At 41.8% G+C, this 21,243-nt stretch overlaps 2 protein-coding genes across 5 annotated transcripts; one reads left to right on the plus strand and one right to left on the minus strand.

Annotated features, from left to right (window-relative positions):
• Positions 1 to 511: 511 nt before the first annotated feature.
• On the minus strand, positions 512 to 9,594 carry PTGES3L (prostaglandin E synthase 3 like). 4 transcript variants are annotated; one of them, XM_020796108.3, is made up of 8 exons: positions 9,478 to 9,594; positions 7,344 to 7,457; positions 6,288 to 6,354; positions 4,812 to 4,910; positions 3,377 to 3,466; positions 2,381 to 2,434; positions 1,854 to 1,883; positions 512 to 934 (listed from the first exon to the last, which is right to left on the minus strand). In XM_020796108.3, exons 2-7 carry the CDS (start codon positions 7,409 to 7,411, stop codon positions 1,872 to 1,874), a joined length of 390 nt encoding a protein of 129 aa, XP_020651767.1. In that variant the 5' UTR covers positions 7,412 to 7,457; positions 9,478 to 9,594; the 3' UTR covers positions 512 to 934; positions 1,854 to 1,871. The 4 variants fall into 4 exon arrangements, with proteins under 4 accessions (XP_020651767.1, XP_020651765.1, XP_020651768.1 ...); XM_020796106.3 differs by lacking the exon at positions 9,478 to 9,594 and adding an exon at positions 8,486 to 8,716; XM_020796109.3 differs by lacking the exon at positions 9,478 to 9,594 and adding an exon at positions 8,486 to 8,621 and having other exon boundaries at positions 7,344 to 7,453.
• RUNDC1 (RUN domain containing 1) lies at positions 9,551 to 21,135 on the plus strand. Its single transcript, XM_020796101.3, has 5 exons — positions 9,551 to 10,004; positions 12,543 to 12,701; positions 12,856 to 13,054; positions 15,284 to 15,388; positions 18,241 to 21,135. Exons 1-5 carry the CDS (start codon positions 9,666 to 9,668, stop codon positions 19,110 to 19,112), a joined length of 1,674 nt encoding a protein of 557 aa, XP_020651760.3. The 5' UTR covers positions 9,551 to 9,665; the 3' UTR covers positions 19,113 to 21,135.
• The last annotated feature ends 108 nt before the right edge of the window (positions 21,136 to 21,243 follow it).

The following is a 21,243-nucleotide window of genomic DNA, read 5'->3' on the forward strand; positions in this document are numbered from 1 at the left end:
CAAAAAAGCCAGACTTGAATAAAAATCTCCTTTTCCACTGAAGCATCATTTGTTACCTGGTGCATACTGATGGATTTCTGCATATGTGGTTGAAGGGCTTCTGTTTTGAAAAGTAAGTATTATGTTTTTCAGCATTTGCTTTGCTTTGAAATTCTGCAGGCCCAGTAGTTTGCAACAGTATAGACAGACTGGTAGGATGAACAAATCATGACTCTGCTTCTCTGAAGTGCTGGTTTGGTCATCTCTTGTGCCCCCTCCCCCCAAATGTTGCTAATCATGGAAATCAGCTCTTCACTTCTGAATCCACCATACCTTTAGATTTGTCAGATTCATTCTTCAATATAGAATGTCCTAATAGAAAAGAGGACAGGGCTCCTGCATCTTTATTAATTGTTCAGAAGAGAGAATTTCAGCAGGTGAATTTCTGTCTTCTATTGTTAACGGTGTACAAACCCTTTTTTTCACTGGCCACTCTATGTCAGACACATGATAGTGACAGTCAACAAAAAGATCAGATTTATTACTTGTATTTATTTTCAGGGCAATGAATAGCTTCCTGCTTTTATTTACATCTCAAAGAAATGCTATGGAGAGAAAAAGGGAAATGGAGAGGGAACGACAGAAAGAAAAAGGAGTGCTGGTCAGAGAGAAAAGTAAAACCAGAACAGAACCAAGCAGCAGCATTCCATAGGAGGTCCTGTTCCCACTTATGTAAGGGGGAGAGAGGACTGTGGCCATTACATTGTCCTTCCAGCAATAAGAGTCTAAGAGGAAAGAGTCCCCTTCTAAAGCTAGGGCTTGTGCTCCTCATGCAGCCTCCTGGAGCAAAACTGTAAAACATGAAAATCCCTGAGGTGTGTACATCAGTCATCGCTTGCTCCATTCCATTTCTTCTCCACCATCTTTTGCTTTAATCTCAGTGGTGCTTTCATACCTGGGCAGGGGGGAGAAAAATTAATTGCAGAATTTCCTGTTTCTCATAAAAGGCAGGAAGGCAAAAAAGTGATGGGAAATACACTGTAGCAACCAGCGAACTAGTCACCGCTAGCTCCACTTCCAGATATTTAAGACTGAATGCAGATTAAAACAAAAACTGGTCCACACAGCCTGGAATCTTATCCAATAGTCTTTCTGACTGGGTGAGAACTGTGAGCACAAAACTTTGAAACGGGAAGCTTTGAAAATGGATAGTTGGTGGGAAGCTGAGAAGATAGGAGTAAAAAAGATTGGAAGCAGCATATAGAAAGTCTTCCTTTGGTGGACAAAAATATCATTAGTGGATTATGGAACAAAATTAATTTGACGGATTCACAATGAACTGATCTAAAATTCAGCAGTCTTGAAATGTATGTACTGTATCTGATGCTTTAGCGTTCAGGGATTCCAATTTTCCTCGTTTTTATTTAATTCATGTAATTGTTGCATGTTATTTGAAGATTTGTATTATGCTTCACATTACTATGTATGTACTGTATTTATTTAGTTAGTTCAGTTTACTGAAATGATACATTGCATGATAATCTTTTATACTGATGAATTACTTTAGATATGCAACTGAACCTGTCCAGGAAAAGACTACAAAGTGAAAGCATAAAAGTGAGAAAGGGGATATTTCTAGACCAGGTAGTCCTGTTAGGTTTTGTTTCCATGTCATATAATCAAAAACTCTGATACAACCCCAATGGCAGTTCTCTATTTCCTTTCTTTAAAAAAAACAACAGTTGTTTCAGAACTGGCACATCAAGTATGTTTAGGAAAGGCATTCCCTAGCCCCATGTTACCAGTTCCCCTCCTTTCAAGCATGGGGGGGCACTGCCTGGAACTGTTCCAGATTTGGGTGCCATGAAGATTACCTTTGGAACATGCAATTTTCAGATGTCATCCTGGAAGAGATAACAACAGCAGACAGGAAGAGATAAGTATCTTTATGGAAGGAACAACACATTTTATCAGATTTTGCAAGAATGCTGTGAAAGAGCTACATTACTGACATAGACTCAAACCACTTTGATACAGATAGCAAGTCGTTAGAAACAAGAATTTCCTTTATTAAAAGATGTTGGATTGTCAAAGCACAAGCATTTTCACATCCAATATCTTGCAAATTAGCTTCCTTTGTTTTGTGATTGGGAAGTAATCATGGGCTTAGATTGCCAGTGTAATTGCTCAAACATGAATCTCTGTAGAATTTTTATGACTTTCTATTTAGTTTTGGAGAAGTCCTTTAAAGCAGCAGTGGGCTACAAATCCCCTCTCCACCTGCTAGACTCATTAATTCGTAAGCATAGCAACACCAGGGAAAGAGAAGCAACTTGGGGACAGACTGACTAAATCTGACTTTATATGAATCTCACTTGACTATTACCTCCCAAGTACTTACATCAAGGTCATCCATGGCAGGAGGTGGCCCCTTCTTTGTGACACTCTGCATGAGCTGTATGGGAATAGAAAGACTAGGTGTGAGCACTAGGTGTTGCTTTTAAATGTGTTTTCCCTATTGATTTTATTTACTTGTTTTAATTCTTTTAAAATATTTGTATACTTATTCTTTTAAATATTGTCCTTTTAATTGTGTAAGCTGCCTTGGGTCCTTTTAAGGAGAAAGGCATGGCAAAAATATTTCAAATAAATAATCTTCCCTTTTAGGCCCTCTTTGCTTCTTCTCTGCTGCTCCTGTCTTTTATTTACCAGAAAACAATCAATTAAGGAGAAAAAGACATAATAGATGTGCAATGCCTTTTGACTGTTAGCTCTAGGAGCCCTTAATTTGGAAGCAGCCTAAATTAAACTGGACTTTTGGAGATTAATGACAGATTAAATGAACACTTTGAAACACTATATGTTCTGAAAAGGAAAAGCTGTAGAAATACAGAGCTTGGCAAATTTACTTTTTTGGGGGATTATCAGTCCTGAAACCCCTTTTCCAGCATAATCTGGCTGTACCAGCTAGGGGGATTCTGGAACCTGTGGTTCAAAAAAGCAACTTTGCCAAGCTGAAAATAAATTATATATAAATACTAAATTGACCATGCTGGCTGGAGGACTCTGGGAGATGTACAGTAATCCAAAAAAGTAATTTATTGCATTTTTTATGATAGCATAATTTTGCCTGTTGGCAAGAGATGGTCTTTCCACTACAGCTGCTGTTCAAATGACTGCCAGCCATATTAACTGGTTGTTGTTGTTTTTTGCAATCTCCATACCTTTCTGGCTAAAAAGGCTTTGTTGTTCCTTTTATCACTGTTGGTCAAGGAAGCCAGATCAAGTACAATCGTAGGAAAAATCAGGCCACAAGTGCCTCCTTCAAATGTTGGCGCAGCTGCTTTGTCTAGAAAAGAACTCCTGACTCTGCCTTGATCGCTATAAAGGGACTCACCTCTGCATACTGTTCAACCATGGCTGCTTCCACCTCCTCGTCTCCTTGCCAGTCCCGCCAGTTATCAAAGTCCACAGAAAGCCATGCTGGCTGCAAATAAGATGAGCAATTACAATATTTAAATTTACACTAATGTGATATCTATATTGTCACTACCATTGGACAACCTGGCTATGTCCCTTTGTAGCCTCCAAATGCTCTTCAAGGGTAGCACCAAACTACCATTCAACTAGTAGAATGTAATGTAACCAAGATACTGTATGGATAATTATTGCCTAATGAGACTAACTCTGGCATGGTTACACTGCTTACTAGCTATGTAAATGTGATCCTTACCACTGCCTGAAAATCTGGGAGCAGCACAGGATTGTGGAGCATTCCCAAGCAATTAATAGAGAAGGAAAATCTTCAAGGATAAGTTGGATCCCAACACCCAAGCCAGATAAGACCAATAGCACCTCTGTCTTGTCTGGATTTAACTTCAGCTTGCTCATCCTTATCTAGCCCAAAATCAAACTCAAATAACATTCAGAGGAATTGATCTCAAATCCCTACATATCTTATGGAATTATACCATGTTAACGTCAACAATGGGAGCAAAACAAACAGTTGAAAGTAATTAGAATCAGAAATATGGTCCCCTTTAGCAAGACAGAAGACTTAGGCATCGTCTTTGGGGATTTGGAGTGCAATCCTGACTGGACAAGATGGCCAAAGCTGAACAGAGAGGTAGCCAGCTGAAGCTATGCTGAATCCAACCTTTTCACAGTCTAGGGATAGTGGAAATAATTGCCCTTGTTGTGGTATAATTTTCCATCAGCAGTGTGGCTATGCCTATGGGCTTAGTCATAGAATAACTGAGTTGGAAGAGGCCTATAAGACCACTGAGTCCAGTCCCCTGCTCCCTCCCTGAGGGAGGTATGAATCTGGCGTGCCCTTTATATATATATCCTTTTCTGGTTTTCTGTCAGCAGATCATGGCCAGCAGAACAGTTCTGCTGACAGAGCCTTGAAATCAGCCAGCATAAGAGGATTCTGCCAGCAAAAGGGTATGCCCCTAATCCTAAACTACTGTCAGAAGGAAAGAGAATGGCTTCTATCAGAATCAAATTTGCCCATTCCTCCACAAGCTACTTCCCAACTCTACCTCATGATGGCATGGAATGGCTAAATAGCAGGGAAAACATAGAAATTTGGCTCCGCTTTCCAGCCAACCTGCATCTGACAGCTCCTTGGGGAATTCCAATGTCTTTGACAGAAAGTGAATGATTTCCATGAACACTTTCTTGGTAATCAGCAAATTGGCTTTACTGATGTCTGTTTTTCATTTCAGACAAAGACTGGTGTAAACAGTGCAGATATCCTCACATGGTGCTTCCCTTCAAGACATCCCACTTAGTTCTCTAAGAAAAAGGGAACAAGCAGTCAGTTCTACCTTGATGTCCTCCTTGGTCAGCCGTGGCCAGGCCACTTTTTCCTTCCACTTGCGCACAAAGAGAGTGATGGACCTGCCTGAGCGCTTGTTCTGAGAATCCTAAAAGGGATTGTATTGTTACAGAAATCAATCCAGACCCCCAAAAGCACAGGTATAAAAGATTTAATACTTCCATTATGTTGCAGAGACAGAAAATAATGTTCTAGAACAGCCATTCTCAACATTTTTGGACCCCCACAATGCTTTTAGGAGCACTTCTCAAGTTCTAGGGCCTTGTCAAACAAGGAAACCTTTTGGCTGCGTGCAAAAAAAAGATACAACATGAACAGATGAATCTATAGCCTCCTTCAAATGTGCCATATGGCCCCCATTGAGAATGGCTGTTCTAGAACAAAGCCATACTTTCTGTCTCCTCCTAATGCAGGACAGAGTAGCACCATGCATTCAAGAAACAGAGAAAAGCTTAAGAGATAAGCAAACGCTGATTGTAGCTAAACATGCAATGTTAGATATTTATATGCAAGTGGTTGTCCCTTGTACCACAGGTAAAAGTATCTGTGTTTAATAGCTACGGATGTAATAAATGCATAGGTGATGGAAGACTGAACATACAAAAGAGCAGTTGATCAGTAATTATGTTCTGCAAGCCTGCATCTGAGGAATCACAGCCCTTGGAATGATTTTCAGAGTTGTCTCCCACTACTGTAGTTTTCGGGAAAGCCTTTCTATTGGCTGCTTCCAAGCCCTGGAACTTTAAGCAAGTGATTGGATTCTAAGAACAGAACTTTTAACGGATGGGTGCTGTACTTTGGTAATATTATGGTTGTCATTATTGGCAGGAGTGTTTTTTAAACTGTTTTGACTAAATTTTGTTTTAATACAAAAACTTGTTTAATTGTATTTTTAATGATATAAATTACTGCATTTTTATTTGTACTTTAAAAAAAATAATCTTATGAGTCACCTTGGGACCTGGTTCTAGGAGGAAGCTAGTCTAGAAGTTAAATAAACCATTCAACAAACATAGTAAACCTGCAGGTATTTTATAATCTTCCTATCCTTTTTATTACTGTGTTTATGTAGGAAAAAAAATGTGGCTAAAACTTCTTCCAAACTGGTGGCTCCTAATTCTGTTCATTAATTACTCTTTTGCTAAGGACCTCTTGTGGAACAACTATAAGTTACGTGCAGAAAGTTGGTATGGTGTATGTGCAGAGCTTTTGTGTGTATGCATCCCTGCATATATATAATAGATGTGACAGAGCTGCATGGAAAAAAGGAGTTATGATTCTGATAATGCCAGCGGCTTACTTCCGAGTACTTCTAGAAAACATTCAAGAAGAGGATGCTCAACTGAGAGTCCTTCTGCTGTGCTCCTCACTTTGTCCAGAGGTTTTCTATAATGGACAGTGATTATTTCCCACTTTCCTCATTATGATGGCCCACAGCTGCTCCCCTCTTTGTTGAATTGCTCACCTTGGAATTTGTCCGGTCATAAAAGTTGATCTCATTGTACATCTCTATACCATCAGCATTCTTACAGCTGGAAAAAAATGAACAGTAAACACTTCTGTGTAGTTGAATGACACTTTCTCTTCAACTGAGAAAGTGTCAACTGAGAAATTACTTCTGAATAAATGCCCTGGTGGCTAGATTGCTTAGGTGTTAAGGAATAAATGCCTTAATGACTTTTCCCCTTTTGCCAGCAAAAGTTGCAGTTCTGTAAGAATTGGTTAACTTAAGTCCATTATCACATTGGCTTTTGATAAATTTCACTCTGTATAGTATTGGTTTGTCCTCCACCATGTAGGCTTAGGACTGCTGGTTCACAAGCATCCATGGCAACCAACACTTGCTATCTATACAATAAAAGAGAAGTTGTCTCGCTGAGTATTTCTGTCTTTGTCAAAGTTCCAAGACCATGAAGACTCATTCCTTAGCACACTTGATGGATTCCTCTGAGATGTGCTTCTGAGACAAATGGAATAAGTCATGAACACTAAGAAACCTGGAGTTTCTCCAGGAGATTTCTATGTGCTGCTTCCCTCTCCAAGGCCCCTGAACTATTCAGAGTGGGGGTAGGGGGTAGAAAAGGACTAGGTAAATGGGCAGGAAAGGGGTGAATAAGCAGCACGTTGGAGAAAGGGGGGGAGAGACTGGAAGAGGGATCATAATGAGAAGAAAGAGCAAAGGGAAAGAAAGAGCACTGGAATACAGAGGGCAAAAGAGTTTCTAGTACTTGCAAGGCTAGGTATCAAAAAGTGACAATCAAAAAGTGAATACTAGGGTCTGCACAAGTTGCAGTACACGAAAACAGAAGAAAACAATTGTGGGCATTCAGGAGAACCTTAACTGGGTAATTTATCTATGGTTTTTCCCTTTTGTGTGGTGGGCTTTACTGAATTAGGAAAAAGGTGTTAACATGTTGTACTGAGTATGTTCAGACTGTATATTCAAATGACTGAAAATCTCTCTGCCTGCATTCGTATCTAATTTTACCCAGATATAAGAATTCTCAAGACAGACCCTTACCTGAACACCACCTTGTAATCATCAAGATCCACTTTCACATCTGTACTGTCTTCCACACAAAACTCCATAAACACATATCGTGGACGGTCATACCACAGAGTTTTGGCTGGCTGCCTTGGGAAACACAGAAACAGCACATGTTGGGGCAATAACAGAGCTATAGGTTATAAATACCACTGCTAGGAAAAAGATAGTGGCTTGAAACTATTGCATGTTACAGTGTTGGTCCATCAGCACTAAATATTTTAAAGAGCTGAAACTCCTTGAAGTCTCATAGCTTCCACAAAACTATGGCAGGTGTGGATTTTAGCACCCTAGAGTTCCAAGCCTTGCAGTTTTTAGTGAACACAATCCAAAGTAATTGATCTGGAATATGTGATGCAATCTGGTCTGTACCAATGAGCAAAATCTCCTTGCTTGTGTGTGTATGTGTGTTTTGCCTCAGGTCTGCAATCTATGACCCAAAATTCAGACCTCTCTAAGATCAAGCAGCCTTTCTGGTACTGTACTTCCAAATGAAGTACCCAAATGGTACTTCCAGATGAAGTTTTGATTATGCAGTTGCCCTGCCTCACAGTTCAAACACAGACATTAGAGGGGAGGAATAAAGGGGAGCCCGGGCATAGTTGTCTTCTTATATATTTCCAGTGTGTCCCGCCGTTTCTTCTGTTTTCTTTTTCCAAAAACAATCAGAAAAGATTGAATAATTATACGATGCCAGTTGGCCAGTGCCTCAAGGGGCCTTTTGGCTGGAGTTTGGAGGGGAAATAAGGACTGTGTTTATTTCCTGAAAAGGAAATGCTCAAGCAAACTTTTATCGGGAAGTCACTAGCGCTGGAAGTTGAGGGCTAACCCTCTATTCCCCGATGCATAAGAGCTATTTCTGGCTACCCAATAGCCAGACAGCATACATTCAGAGCCTGACAGCGTTGATTTCAGCCCTTGTGCTGGAAGGAGGGTGCCTTTCCTTCCTTCACGTGGGGAAAAGGAGGGGCTGGGGACGGGAACCTTCCTGATCAGAGAGGTCGCGCGAACTCTAAACCGCAGAGAGCACATCCTCTGGGATCAAACGATAGTTTCACCCGTGTATTGTAGCAACACAATACTGACAGCAATACTGACAGTCCATCGCCCGGACTCACCTTGCCATGGCGACTGCAAACCCTCGGCGTCTCCGTCCAAGGAAGGGGGCTGCATTATTTGAAGTCCCCCTCTGGCCAGGCGGAGCCAGGCTTGGAGCCTCCCTCTCGCCCAGCTGCCGCTGCCCATCATCACCCCCATTTCTCCCGAGGAGGGCCGGACTCCAGAAATTTCCCGATGGATCCCAAGAGAGTATCGGCCAAATGCCCTCGAACGCTATAGAAGTGATTGTTTTTTACTGGGTACTCTCTTGAAGTGTTGCATCGCACTTGGAAAAAATAACTTTGCCTCGAGATAAATTTGCAGACCGCTGGAAGTGTTCGCCTTTTGCGACATAAGACAGTTTTATGGCACCTCAAGGACTGGCATGTTTTATGATGGCACAAGAATTCTTGCAGTCTCCTAATACACGAACTCTCGTACCCTCACAAATATGTCAAGTCTTCTCTGAGTGCCGTAAAATTCGTTATTTTTGTTTGAGAAAGGATATGCAAGCTTTCTGAGAAATATATGACGAATATGTGATTTCGTTTAGAGACAATCCACGTTAAGCGCTTGTAGGCTAAAATGCATAAGCCCCCCACTGAATACAAGGGACCTACTTCAGAATAAACATGCATGACATCGCTCAATAAGCGCCGTATGATTAACTTTCCCATCGATACCTCTTTAACTTTTTTTAAAAAATTTTCACTGGAATCCCGCTCAACTTTTTGACATTTCGCCTCGTTTCGCACAGGGTATCAAAATCATAAACATTGTATTGGGCAAACAAAATCCTGACACCTTTTAGCAACATAGCCAGGACTTGTTCTCTTGCATTTCCTGAGATTACTTTTTTTAAATTAAAGATGAAGAACGTGCGTTCTCGCGATGTTACCGACAAAAGTAAGAGAAGATGGTTGAGTTACGCGCACGGTCGGAAGCTGCCTCCCTTTGCACCGCCGCCCACTCTTAACACTGAAGGTTAGAGTTGGATGGCTTGAGGAGGCACCTGCTATAGCTCTAGGGGCATCCAGCAGCCTTTCGACTCGACAGCCGTTCCGGAAGTTACGTCACATTTTTTACCGGCACGGCGGTCTTGCGAGGAGCTTCCGGTTTGTGGTGTTTCTATATTTTTTTTCCCCTCCTTTGAGCGGCCGTCAGTCGTGGCCGCTGGCGGCGAAGGTGGCGGCGGTGGTGATGATGGAGGCGGCGGCAGGAGGTCCTGGGGAGCGCTGGGCGCCGGTGGGCGCGGTCGCCGAGGCTGAAGTCGGAGAGGAGGACGTCGTAGGGGAAGAGGCCGAGCCGGGGTCCCCTCGGTCGCTGCGGGCGGAGCGGCGCCGCCTCCACTCGGCGCTCTTGGCTCTGGCCTCCCATTTCGCCCAAGTCCAGTTCCGGCTCCGGCAAGTGGCGCGGGCCGGGCCGGCTCAGCAGCAGCGCCTCCTCCGCGAGCTGGAGGAGTTCGCCTTCCGCGGCTGCCCAGGCTCCGGCTTCGGCTTCGCTGCGGCGGCCGTGGAGGGAGTCGCGGGCGACGCCAAGGTGAGGAGGGCGCGCCAGCCAGCGAGCAAGCGGGTGCCGCTCTTCCTGTTTCCCGACCGCCGTTTCTTAGGAACCCGACGCTGAGACTCGAAGATGTACTGTACTCTCTTCCGTCTCTCGACTTTCAAGGGGACGTTCTCTCCCTTCCCATAATTTTTTATCTTTTGTCAAGGTTACGGAGATAATGGAGAACGAGTGGCGTCGTTTGGACGTGTTGAACATGTGTTAAACATGTAGGAAGGCTGCAGCCATTGCTCTTCTGCTCGCCAGGCAGATTATACTGTAATCGTAATCATCATCATCATTTTAGAATTGCAGAGCAGGAAGGGACCCTATGGATCATTGAGTCTAACCCCTGTCAAGGAGGCACAATGGGGAATTGAACTGCCAGCCTCTGACACATCTGTCAGAGACATAAACCACTGAAGGCAGGGGAGCATCCATAGTTGAAGGTGGACTGTTGAGTTAGAGTCTACCTTTTGAGTAGATATAGTTTTGCTATCTGAGGAAAGCCACCTGGGGATGAAAACTGCAGTAAGAATAGTAACTGTGGTAGTGTTTCATTTATCTCATGTTTTTGTTGCAAAAGCTGGGTAAATATCGCAAATGGCATCATTGGTGGATTTATGCTTCCATTTGTTATCTTTGTAGTCGAAATAAAGCAAGTGCCAAAAGGGAGATTAAGGAAATTTTCTTACTTCATGTGACTGGAAGGGAAAGAGTGTAGAGAAGACCTCAGGAGTTACCAAAAAAAACGTTTGTATTAGAATGCCTTTGATGAGGGTGGTATTTGCTGTTGCATCTAAAGATGCAGCAACACTGGTAAAAATATGGGAAATATGAGTTTGGGGCAGACTAGTTCGCTTTTGTTGTTGTTGATCACACAATTCAAACAGAAATAAGAATCAGCCTGGAATCACACACTTACCTATCCATAGTTTTTTTCTCTGCTGTGGGATCAACTTGCATTGATTCAGGTGTATGATCACTGGAGCCAATGCAGAAAGTTTAGTGTGACCATACACAGTAACAGTAAAATAATTTGGCAAAAAAAAATTTTTTTTAAACAGCTACAGGTGAAACAAAGCCTCTTGAAAGTCTTGGCAAAACTTACTTTCTTTTCTTTTTTTTGGTGGCTAAGGGTGAGAAAGCCTTTTTCCCCACAGCTTAGAAACTGCTTGCAAAACTAGCAAGACTTTTTAAAAACAGTCTTGCTGACCTTGCAAGCAGTTTCTAAGCAGTTCCTTAGCTGCCAAAAAAAACACACACCACTTCTTTAAGCAAAGTTCTGTGCAAATGGTATTTTTAGGAAATGTGTGCAACAGTACAATTCTGTGCATGACAATTCAGAAGTAAGCAAAACTGAGCTCTGTGGTAATAAGTGCATGTTTAATCACTTTTAAAAACATACACTATTAATTTTATGTGTATAAAAATATCTCAAAATGATTTCCAGTTCCAAGAACCATTTGCTCCGGAACATGGTCAGAATCCTCTTATGTTGATGTAGCACAAAGTGTAACTTTGAAGCTATTTGCCCCAAGCTAACAAATCACTGTAGATATTATCAGTTGCATAGTGAGTTGTATGACTCATTGTACACCTGATAATGCCTGTGTTGACTTCTTAACCTGAGCCATTATGCCATTTTTGTAGCTGTGTAAGAGAATTTTCTCCATTATATTAAAATAGCATATGCAGAGATTGCAATTGAGAGTGGAGAGGAGCAAGTTGTATTGTACACATCCATTAATTTTAGTATGTACAGACAGCTTTGTACATGTGTGTAAGTTTTCACTCCTGAGTAATGCTTGCATTTCTGGCATACATAGCTCCATACACTCTTATCTCAGATTATAAGGTTTGCCATAAAAAATAGGTTTGGCTGTCTGAACTGAACAGGATATGGCTGTTCCTGAGCCATAGCTTGAAGTCAGGAGAGGGCAAATTCTCCAGGTGATGTCGAACAGCAATTGGCTAGAGCTGATAACATTTGAGGGGGTGTAGTCTACCCCCTTTGCTCTAGAATAGCCTTCCAACATTTATTGATTGATTGATTGATTGATTGATTGATTGATTGATTGATTGGACTTATATACCGCCCCATAGCGCTACAAGCACTCTCCGGGCGGTTTACATTTTAATTATACAGGCTACACATTGCCCCCCCAGCAAGCTGGGTACTCATTTTACCGACCTCGGAAGGATAGAAGGCTGAGTCAACCTTGAGCCGGCTACCTGGGATTTGAACCCCAGGTCGTGAGCACAGTTTTAGCTGCAGTACAGCGTTTTAACCACTGCGCCACGAGGCTGGAAGAACATTGTTCTGTTCAGGTGCTTTCAACTACATCTTCCATCATTTCTGGACATTAGATGTGGTGTCTGGAATTGACTGGAGTTGTAGTCTAAAAATTTAAAGAAATTTAGGTTGGGGAAGGCTGCTCTATAGGAATGTTTTGCTGACTGTGGACAAACGTCTTTGGAGCTTTACTTTCATTTCCAAATATGAGAAATCAAATGTTTTTTTCCTTGTTTCAGAGTGAGCATGAGAAACAAGAACAACTGGAGGCACGGAAGGAGAAGCAGCGAGAGCTTATCCTACAGCTCAAGGCTCAGCTAGATGATTTGGAAACATTTGCCTATCAGGAAGGCAGCTATGATGCACTGCCCCAGTCCATGGTCATGGAGAGACAGCAGGTGAGGCCTGCTGATGCTCAGACAAATTTAATCCTGATACACGTGTCTGGGCACCATTTTAATTGAGCCACTTGATGTTTAGCACTTTGGAGAAAGAATTCCTCAAACTGGGGAGCAAAACAGACTCCAACATATTTCCTATGTGGCTTTGCAGGTGCTTATTGAAGAACTGATCAAGAAGCTGGACATGAATTTGAGTGAGGATGTTGCTTCACTGTCCCCAGAAGAATTGCGTCATCAGGTGGATGCTGCTGTGGCCCAGATTGTCAACCCAGTACGTGTGAAGGAACAGCTGGTGGAACAACTGAAAACCCAGATCCGGGATCTTGAGATGTTTATCAGTTTTATACAGGGTCAGTAAGGACATTTGTCCAGCATATTGAGAGCTCTTATCTTGTATAAATGATGATGATGATGATGATGATGATGATGATGATGATGATGATGATGATGATGATAATAATAATAATAATAATAATAATAATAATAATAATAATAATAATAATAATAATAATAATAATAATAATAATAATAATAATAATAATAATGAGGGCAGGACCTGGGAAATCTAGAAGTGTGTGGAATATACACAGACAACCTGAAGACCTTAAAATGGAGTGGCAAATTGGTAGTGAACTATGATGCTGAAGCCATGTAAATGTTACTTTAATTTAATGAAATGTTTACTCTTGCTTGCTTTGAGATTATGGTAAAACAGTGGTTTCCAAGCTTGAGTCCCCAGACATTCTTGGACTGCAACTCCCAGAAGCCTTCATCACTAGCTGTGGCAGCAAGGGCTTCTGGGAGTTGCTATTCAAGGCTATCTGGGGACTCAAGGTAGGGAACTGCTGCGGTAAAAGGAACAAAGGAACGTGAATATTGTTTAGTAAGTTGCATTTACTAAGCTGCCAAGAGGTAGCTTTGGCAGTCTTATCAGATGAGAAATAACGATTTTGTGGCACCTTAGAGATTAACATTTAGTATGGAAATCAGACAAAATCCAAAGAAACAAAACAGGACAAAAACATGGAATATCTTAAAGAGTATTATATTTTAATGTGGGTTTTTGTAGACAAGTCTACTTCGTCAGACATATGGAAAAAATGAAATACCAAATTCACAAGTAAAACATTCTAAGTCCCACCTGCACTAATTTATGGCCTATGTTTGGTGTTAAATTCTATTGTAAATATTCCTGCAGATACTGTAATCCTACAGGTGTGGGGGTGGGTTGGTGAAAACTCAGGAAAAGATGTATCAGTAAAAAAAACTCAAGGTGGGGAAGAAGGGGGAGAGAAGTAAATATAAAAGTAAAAGAAGATAGCAGATGAACCGTGGGTGTTAATACAAGGAATATTTACACTTTAGACCGTGCTTTCACGGACTGAAATCTCTTTCATTAGACTTATTAGGTTTTAGCATTAATTGGCAAGTGTATTAGGTTCTGTAGTCATTTGTCTGAGAAGAAATTGGGACAGAGCTAACATCTGGGGTTGTTGCAGGATCTAATATCTGTGTTTGTGCTTCCTTTATGTGGCAAATTGCTGTTTTGGGAGAGTATCAGCAAGGACATGCCTGTCGCGAAGACTTATAAGATAGCAATATCATAGATCATGATACTATATAGATTGTTGGAGCTTGGGAATGCTTTTAATTGAACAATTGCAAAACCCAGAAATGCCAGATACAACATCAAGGGTTCATTTATTTGCATATCTTTAATATAATGTATGCTTTCAACTGCAGTAATACATTCTCTATAGAGCAAAGAGCCCTGCCCCTAGTTTACAGGAAAAAGAAAAGATGTAAACCGGATACCACAAAAACTACTGGAAAACTTTACAGCTGTAGTTCACTGTTACTGAAACTAATATTCTCATTGTTGAATGAAGTCTTTCAAAGGGGAAACACCATGCTGTAGTAAAAGTTTTAAGCTGATGTTCTGTAGCTTCTTTCTGTTCATTGTACAGGAAATTTTGGTAGATGCCATGGCTAATTGATGATGTGCTGGATACATAACCAGCCACGTGTTTCATACCTTGTCATCTAGCTGTGTCCATGGCCATGATTTCCCTTCTGTGCACAGTTAAAAAGAACAGTATGCTGACCTTAACCTTTAATATTAAATATCTCAAAACCTTTTACATATTGTTTTAACAAAAGAATTTCTCAACTATTGGTTCATATGACCTTTACCATAATAGGGCTTCCTGCATTCCACCAGATGCCTCCATTTATAGATAGCAAGAGTAATTTCCTAGTAAGAAGCAGATGGCTTCACTAGGCTTAGGGATCCTTTGGTGTGCGAGGAAAGCACAGAAGTAAGGCATGTACAGGTAAAAAGCTGTTTGGCCTTATTTATGTGCAAACAGCAAGGGTATAGTGCTGAGAAAGTGTTATTACTGGGATGGCAGTGTGTCCAGACAACATGGTGTGTGTGTGTGTGTGTGTGTGTGTGTGTGTGAGAGAGAGAGAGAGAGAGAGAGAGAGAGAGAGAGAGAGAGAGAGAGTCAGTGTGTGTGTGTGTGTGTGTGTCAAGATTTTTTAATGGTTGGTCAAAATAATCATCTTCTGGCTTTTAGAAGAAATCAGTAGTCCTGGGAAACAAGACGATGGGCATTGCGACTGTTCAGCGGGAAGTGGCACCTGCAAGCCAAACACCCAACAGCCCCACAGAAGTAACAGAGGTGAGCAGCTAGATGTCCTTTATGTAGCTTTGTCCTTAATCAACAAAGACCTTTGAAAATTGTTTTGTTATACATTATTATTATTATGGCCTTTCATCAAAAATTGATTCTAGGAGGGGATCACAATAGTGCCAAAACAAAAAAAAAATCCTTTAACACTTATTAAAGCCTAGGTGAATAAAAAGGTGTGTGTCACCTTTTGCCTATCACATGGGAATTAGAGAGTCATTGAAAGATAAGGATTTGAAAGTGTTTAGGGAGAAGAGGGGGCTGCAGTATGCAATCCTGTTGTGTGACTGGTGCATCTCTTAATTGCCGCTCTCCAAAACTATACACATAATTTGTCACTATAATTTGCCAGGCACATTGAAGAGAAAGTCTATCATATTTGGTTGGAACTGGATTCCACAAATATCATGTCTGGGCGGTGGTCACCAGAGCATCATCTAGTCATGCTTCTAGCAGTCAAATTCAGTTATTATGGCCCGATCATATGGAGAAGACACTATTCCATTCCCCTCATATAAGCTTAACCCATCTTGGTTAATAACATCTATCAGAAGCAAATTAATGGGGGTAGCTCCAGAGAGTAGTAAATGTCTCATTATTTCAGGTGGTAGTGCCTGCTCCCTTGGAAAAGGTGGTAGTGCATAGGCCTTTTGGATTTCTTGAACTTCAGATCCAAGAACTCACACGAAATTCTCACAGCCAGAATTCTTGGGACTTTAGTTAAGTCCTCACATGAGTTTTCAGTTATATACTAGTAGGGAGCAGCTGTTGTGTTCCTGTGAAGAAAACAGAAGAAATACCGTATTTCCCGTGTATAAGATGCCCCCATGTATAAGACGCTCTCCACTTTTATAATCCAAAATTAAGAAATCTAAATGGGGCTTAGCAAGTATACTTAGCAAGTATAGTTGTTTTTGTTCTCTCCTCAGCTTACTTCCGTGTATAAGACAACCCTCAATTTTCAGTCTAAAGGTTTTAGACAAAAGTATAGTCTTATACACGGAAAAATACAGTAAATAGGAGTTTCTAAACTCTGTGGAAACTGCAACGGGCTGGCAGTCTCTCTGCCCACACAGAGTGCCTGTCCAAAAACTATCCGTCCTCTAATCTCTCAAATCAAAAGGCATCATGACCAGTGGTGCATCTTCTCCTGAAGAGGACATCCCTAGCCCAAAGGTATGTGAGAACTGATGCTCTATCACAAATATCTCCTTTTTTGGGCATGGCTCTTGAACATGTGGTGACTGGGCAATTTCAGATGTTGTCTGAGGAAACAGGTTATCTGGACCCATTTCTGCCTGTTTTCAGGCCAGAGTTAGGCACTAAAGCAGTCTTTATCACCCTAACTGATTATCTGTTCCTGAGTAAGGGCATAGAGGGGCAGCACTGTTGATTCTCCTAGATCTCTTGGTGGCTTTTGAGTCTAAAGATCATGGTATCCTCTTGGACTGTCCCTGTATAATGGGAATAAGAGGCATAGTGTTGCAGTAGTTCTATTCATACCTGTAAGACCAATTCCAGAAATTTGTATTGGAGGCATTTTTGTTCAGCCACATGGTGATTGAGCTGTGGAATGCCGCAGGAATCCATTCTGTCCCCATTCTGTTCAATACCTACTGTATATGAAGCTGCTGCTAGGAGAAATCATTTAAGGTTTTGGTGGTGGGTGGGTGCCATCATTATAAGGATGAAACCTACCCCAGCTTCTCCTTGCCAACAGAATTGGCTGAGGCTATGCACAGTCTAGAGTTGCTGTTAGGGGGCTGGATGAAGGCCAGTAAACTGAGGCTGAATCCCAACAAGATGTTGGCTCTGAGGCTTGGTGATTCCCATGTCTGGGAGTTAAGTAGACAACCTGTTTTGGATGGAGTGGCACTCCGTCTGAAGGAGCAGGTAGGTAGCTTGGAGGTAATCCTTGAGCCATTTTTGTCACTCAAGCTTCTAGTGAGCATAATAATCTGGAGTACTCTGGACTTGTCTTTAGTTGGTCTGTCAGCTATAACTATTCTTGAACAGGGACAATCAAGCTATTGTGGTTTGTGTACTGTAACTTCCCAGTTAGACTACTGGGATGTACTTTACATGAGGCTGTCCTTGAAGACAACATGGACGCTACACGTGCAATGTGCAGCAGCTGCACTGCTGCAGGAACAACTATAAAAGCACATAAGACATCAGCTATGAAAGAATTGCATTAGCTGCCAGTACTCTTCCAGTCTGAGTTCAAGGTGTTGATGATCTATAAAGCCCTAAATAGCTTGAGGGAACTCCTCTCCCTATATACACCTGCCTGGTCACTAAGTTCTTTGGGGGGGGGGCTCCTCTATGTCCTACCATGGAGAATGAGCTATTACATGCAGTCATGGGGAGGGCTTTCTCAGCTATAGCACTTCAGTTATGGAACACTTTTCCCTTAGGAGTTTGACTAGTGCTGACAATAACCTCATTTTAATGCCAAATTTATTCACCAAAGTCTTCAGGGATTAAGAATCATGACATTATTAAGTTGTCAAGGCTTCTCTGTTGTCGTTTTTAATTTATGTAGTTTTTAATGTTTTAAATGACTTAGAGTGGTCCATGTGTGATTTACCAAGTCCAAGTTTATTGTATTAGCTAAAAGCTGTCACAGTTGTTTAAATACAGAAATGGTTAAATAAAAACATGATACAAGCCGTCACTATTGTTTAAAATACAGAAATGGTCAGATAAAATCATTCTAAAATCAAAGACGTGTAAAATTTACCAGTCTAGTCCACAGATGGATTTTCTTAATAAAGCAGGATTCAGAATCATTGTATAGAGAGACTTCTCTGCTAAGGAATATCTCTTTTTTTTCCATGCAGTAAACGGTGAAGAAGCCCAGAGGATGCGGGAGACGGGGCTGCACCTCATGCGCCGAATGCTTGCTGTGCTACAGATTTTTGCTGTGAGCCAGTTTGGTTGTGCAACAGGACAAATTCCACAACATTTATGGCAGAAGGACCATTCTGACAGGGACTATTCACTTTTAGTGAACAAATTAGAGATGGCTGTAGCCCATGTGAGACAGCTGGCCCAGAAGTATCAGCTACAAGAGCCAGAACATGTCATTAGCTACTCAGGTGTCCATGATACCTCCTTGGGAGGACGAGATGAGCTCACGTTGGCTGTGCGTAAGGAGTTGACAGTTGCAGTGCGGGACCTTCTGGCCCATGGGCTCTATACTCCGTCGCCTGGGATGAGTTTGGTCCTAGCCCCTATTGCCTGTTTATTGCCCGTGTTGAGTTCCTCCCCTCAGGCCATGCACCCATGGGAGCTTTTTGTGAAGTATTACAATTCCAAAAATGGGCGTGCCTTTGTAGAATCACCGGCTCGCAAACTTTCTCAGTCTTTTTCCCTCCCAGTGATGGGTGGGGCACCTGCCACTCCAAAGCAGAGCCTACTCTCGGCAATCCACACAGTCCTGTCAGAGCATGACCCCTTCAAGCGTAGTGCAGACTCGGAATTGAAGGCTCTTGTGTGCTTGGCTCTCAACGAGCAGCGACTGGTCTCCTGGCTCAACCTCATCTGCAAGTCGGGGGCTCTGATCCAAGCCCACTACCAGCCCTGGAGTTACATGGCCCAGACAGGTTTTGAGGGGGCCCTCAATATCCTTAGCCGTCTCAGTAACCTACGCTTTCACCTACCTGTGGATCTGGCTGTGCGGCAGTTGAAGAACATCAAGGATGCCTTTTGAGTGAATAGGGCAGGTGGAACCCAACCTATACCACTTTTCATGGGTGGGAGAACTTACTGCTAAATCCAAGAGGTGACTGCCATATGTTCACATGGGGGATAATGCTGCTAGCAATCTTCTGTTGTTGAACTGCTGGCTACTTCCATTATGTGCACAACACTACATACAGCTCCTGCTAAAAACAGGGTCTTTGTAGCTGCTGTTGTGTTCTGGGGAAGAGGTCATCATATTTTTCTTATAATGAGGCCACAAGACAAACTTGGCAGCAGGGCAGGAGGTCATCTCTCCTACCAATGGAAGCGTCTGAGTTGTTGATTAAAAAAAACTATCCGTGCCTCAAATCCCATGCTGTCATAATCATGTCTGAACCATGTTGGTTGCTGTTTGACATCACTGTCTAAGAATTCTGATTTCTGAGGCATGTTGTGAGAAACATCACCCCAGATCTGTAGATTCAAATTTAAAAGCACTGGCAGAATTTCCAAAATCAGCATGGTCCTTTCCTATGGTGGTCACCTTAAGCTATTTGACACGTTGCAGGGCCAAAAACCTGCAGGGAATTTTCCAGTCAGATTGTTATATGCTAGAACAGAATTTTGCATACACTTTTATGGCAACAAATGGATCTCACATGTGCCCGTTACTGAGCTGGCAAGCTGGCAAGGTGGTGAAAGATGAAAGAATGGACTCAAACGTAATCAGTCACCATGGGGGAAAAAGAATGTCTTGTTAGACTTTCAGGAATTAGGACATATTGGCCAGAATTCTGTTGCATTTTACCCAGTGTGAAAGGGCAGCTATCCACGAGCATTTCACTGTTTTCTGGCTATTGACAGCTAGAAAGATAGTTAGCATTGCTTGTAGTTATTTTCTATCATGTAATGGAAGATTTTGGGCATTATGGCTTTATATATTGAGTATGGGGGGGGAGTGTTTTTGCCTGGAGCAGAAAGGTTTGTTTTATGATTTGATAAAACGCACCTATCTTGCTGTGTGAAAGGATGGTGGATACAGGTGACAGGTTTATACCTTCAATGAAAAACATTTTAGCTTGCCTGTTTGAATAGCAGTTGTAACTGCATCTTTGAAGGAACAAGCAGTTTGGTGCTAGCACCAAAAGTAAGTTTCCCTGTTTTTGCATAGCCAGCCCTAAGCAAGCTGTTTTTGGAATTAGAGGTGCATGACCTTGAACCTGTTGATTCTCAGACTAGCTTTCTGGAAGTAGCAAGGCTTGGCTGGAATATTTGAGCTGCTTTGCTTCAGTGGAGGAGAATAGTGGCAGAGGATTAAGTGGAAGATACTGAGATTAGGGGAGCGATATCTGTTCAGGGCCTACTTGTCCCTTAGTGCCCTGCTGATAGGCTCAGCACACAGCATTTGTGAAATTCCTTATCCCAAATAGGTGGTATCTGTAATGCTACGTTGTATTCCTTAGGAGTAGAGACTCCAACTTACATGAGAAAAGTTGTATTCTGGAAAATTGGTGTTTTTGCCTGTTTGGACAGCTTGCATACTACCTTTCCTTTTCAGACTCAGCAGTCATCATGAGGAGAAAAAGTTACCATAGAGGGTGTAGGGTAGGCACTTCCTTCTTTATATGCTGAGAAAACTATATTCTAAAGCCTGAATGGAGCTGTTGTATTGGTGAGATTTGAGACGCTGAAGGCATCAATACCATCTTCAAAACAAAATTCAGCAACAATTTGGTCACAGAACACAGAGAAAAAGTTGAATGGCAAGCTGCTAAGTGTGCTAGGTAAAGTCTGTGTATTTCTGCATATTAAGTGGCCTGTGCTCTGTGTGTGTGTGTAAATTATGCCAGTGAAACACCTCTGTTTTAACAATCATCTACCCCTGCTTTTACCCCCTTAATTTATGTGTTGGATGCACTTTAGAAAATGATGCCCTGGCTTTTTAGGGTTTTTTTAATGTTTCTTATGCTTTACTTAAGTTCAGTGCAAGAGGAGGAATGTATTGGTCAAGAATTGTATCTGTTGCTAGTGGTAATAAATTCAGTCTGGTATCTTGTCTTTCTTTTTTCTTTTTTGTTTTCACAAAATAAGCTATACTCCTTGTGCTCCTTTGTCTTTATCTCTTGTACAGCATGTATTTCCAATACCTTAAAAAGCCA

Source organism: Pogona vitticeps, chromosome 6, assembly GCF_051106095.1.
Source record: "Pogona vitticeps strain Pit_001003342236 chromosome 6, PviZW2.1, whole genome shotgun sequence".
Classification (NCBI taxonomy): Eukaryota; Metazoa; Chordata; class Lepidosauria; order Squamata; family Agamidae; genus Pogona; species Pogona vitticeps.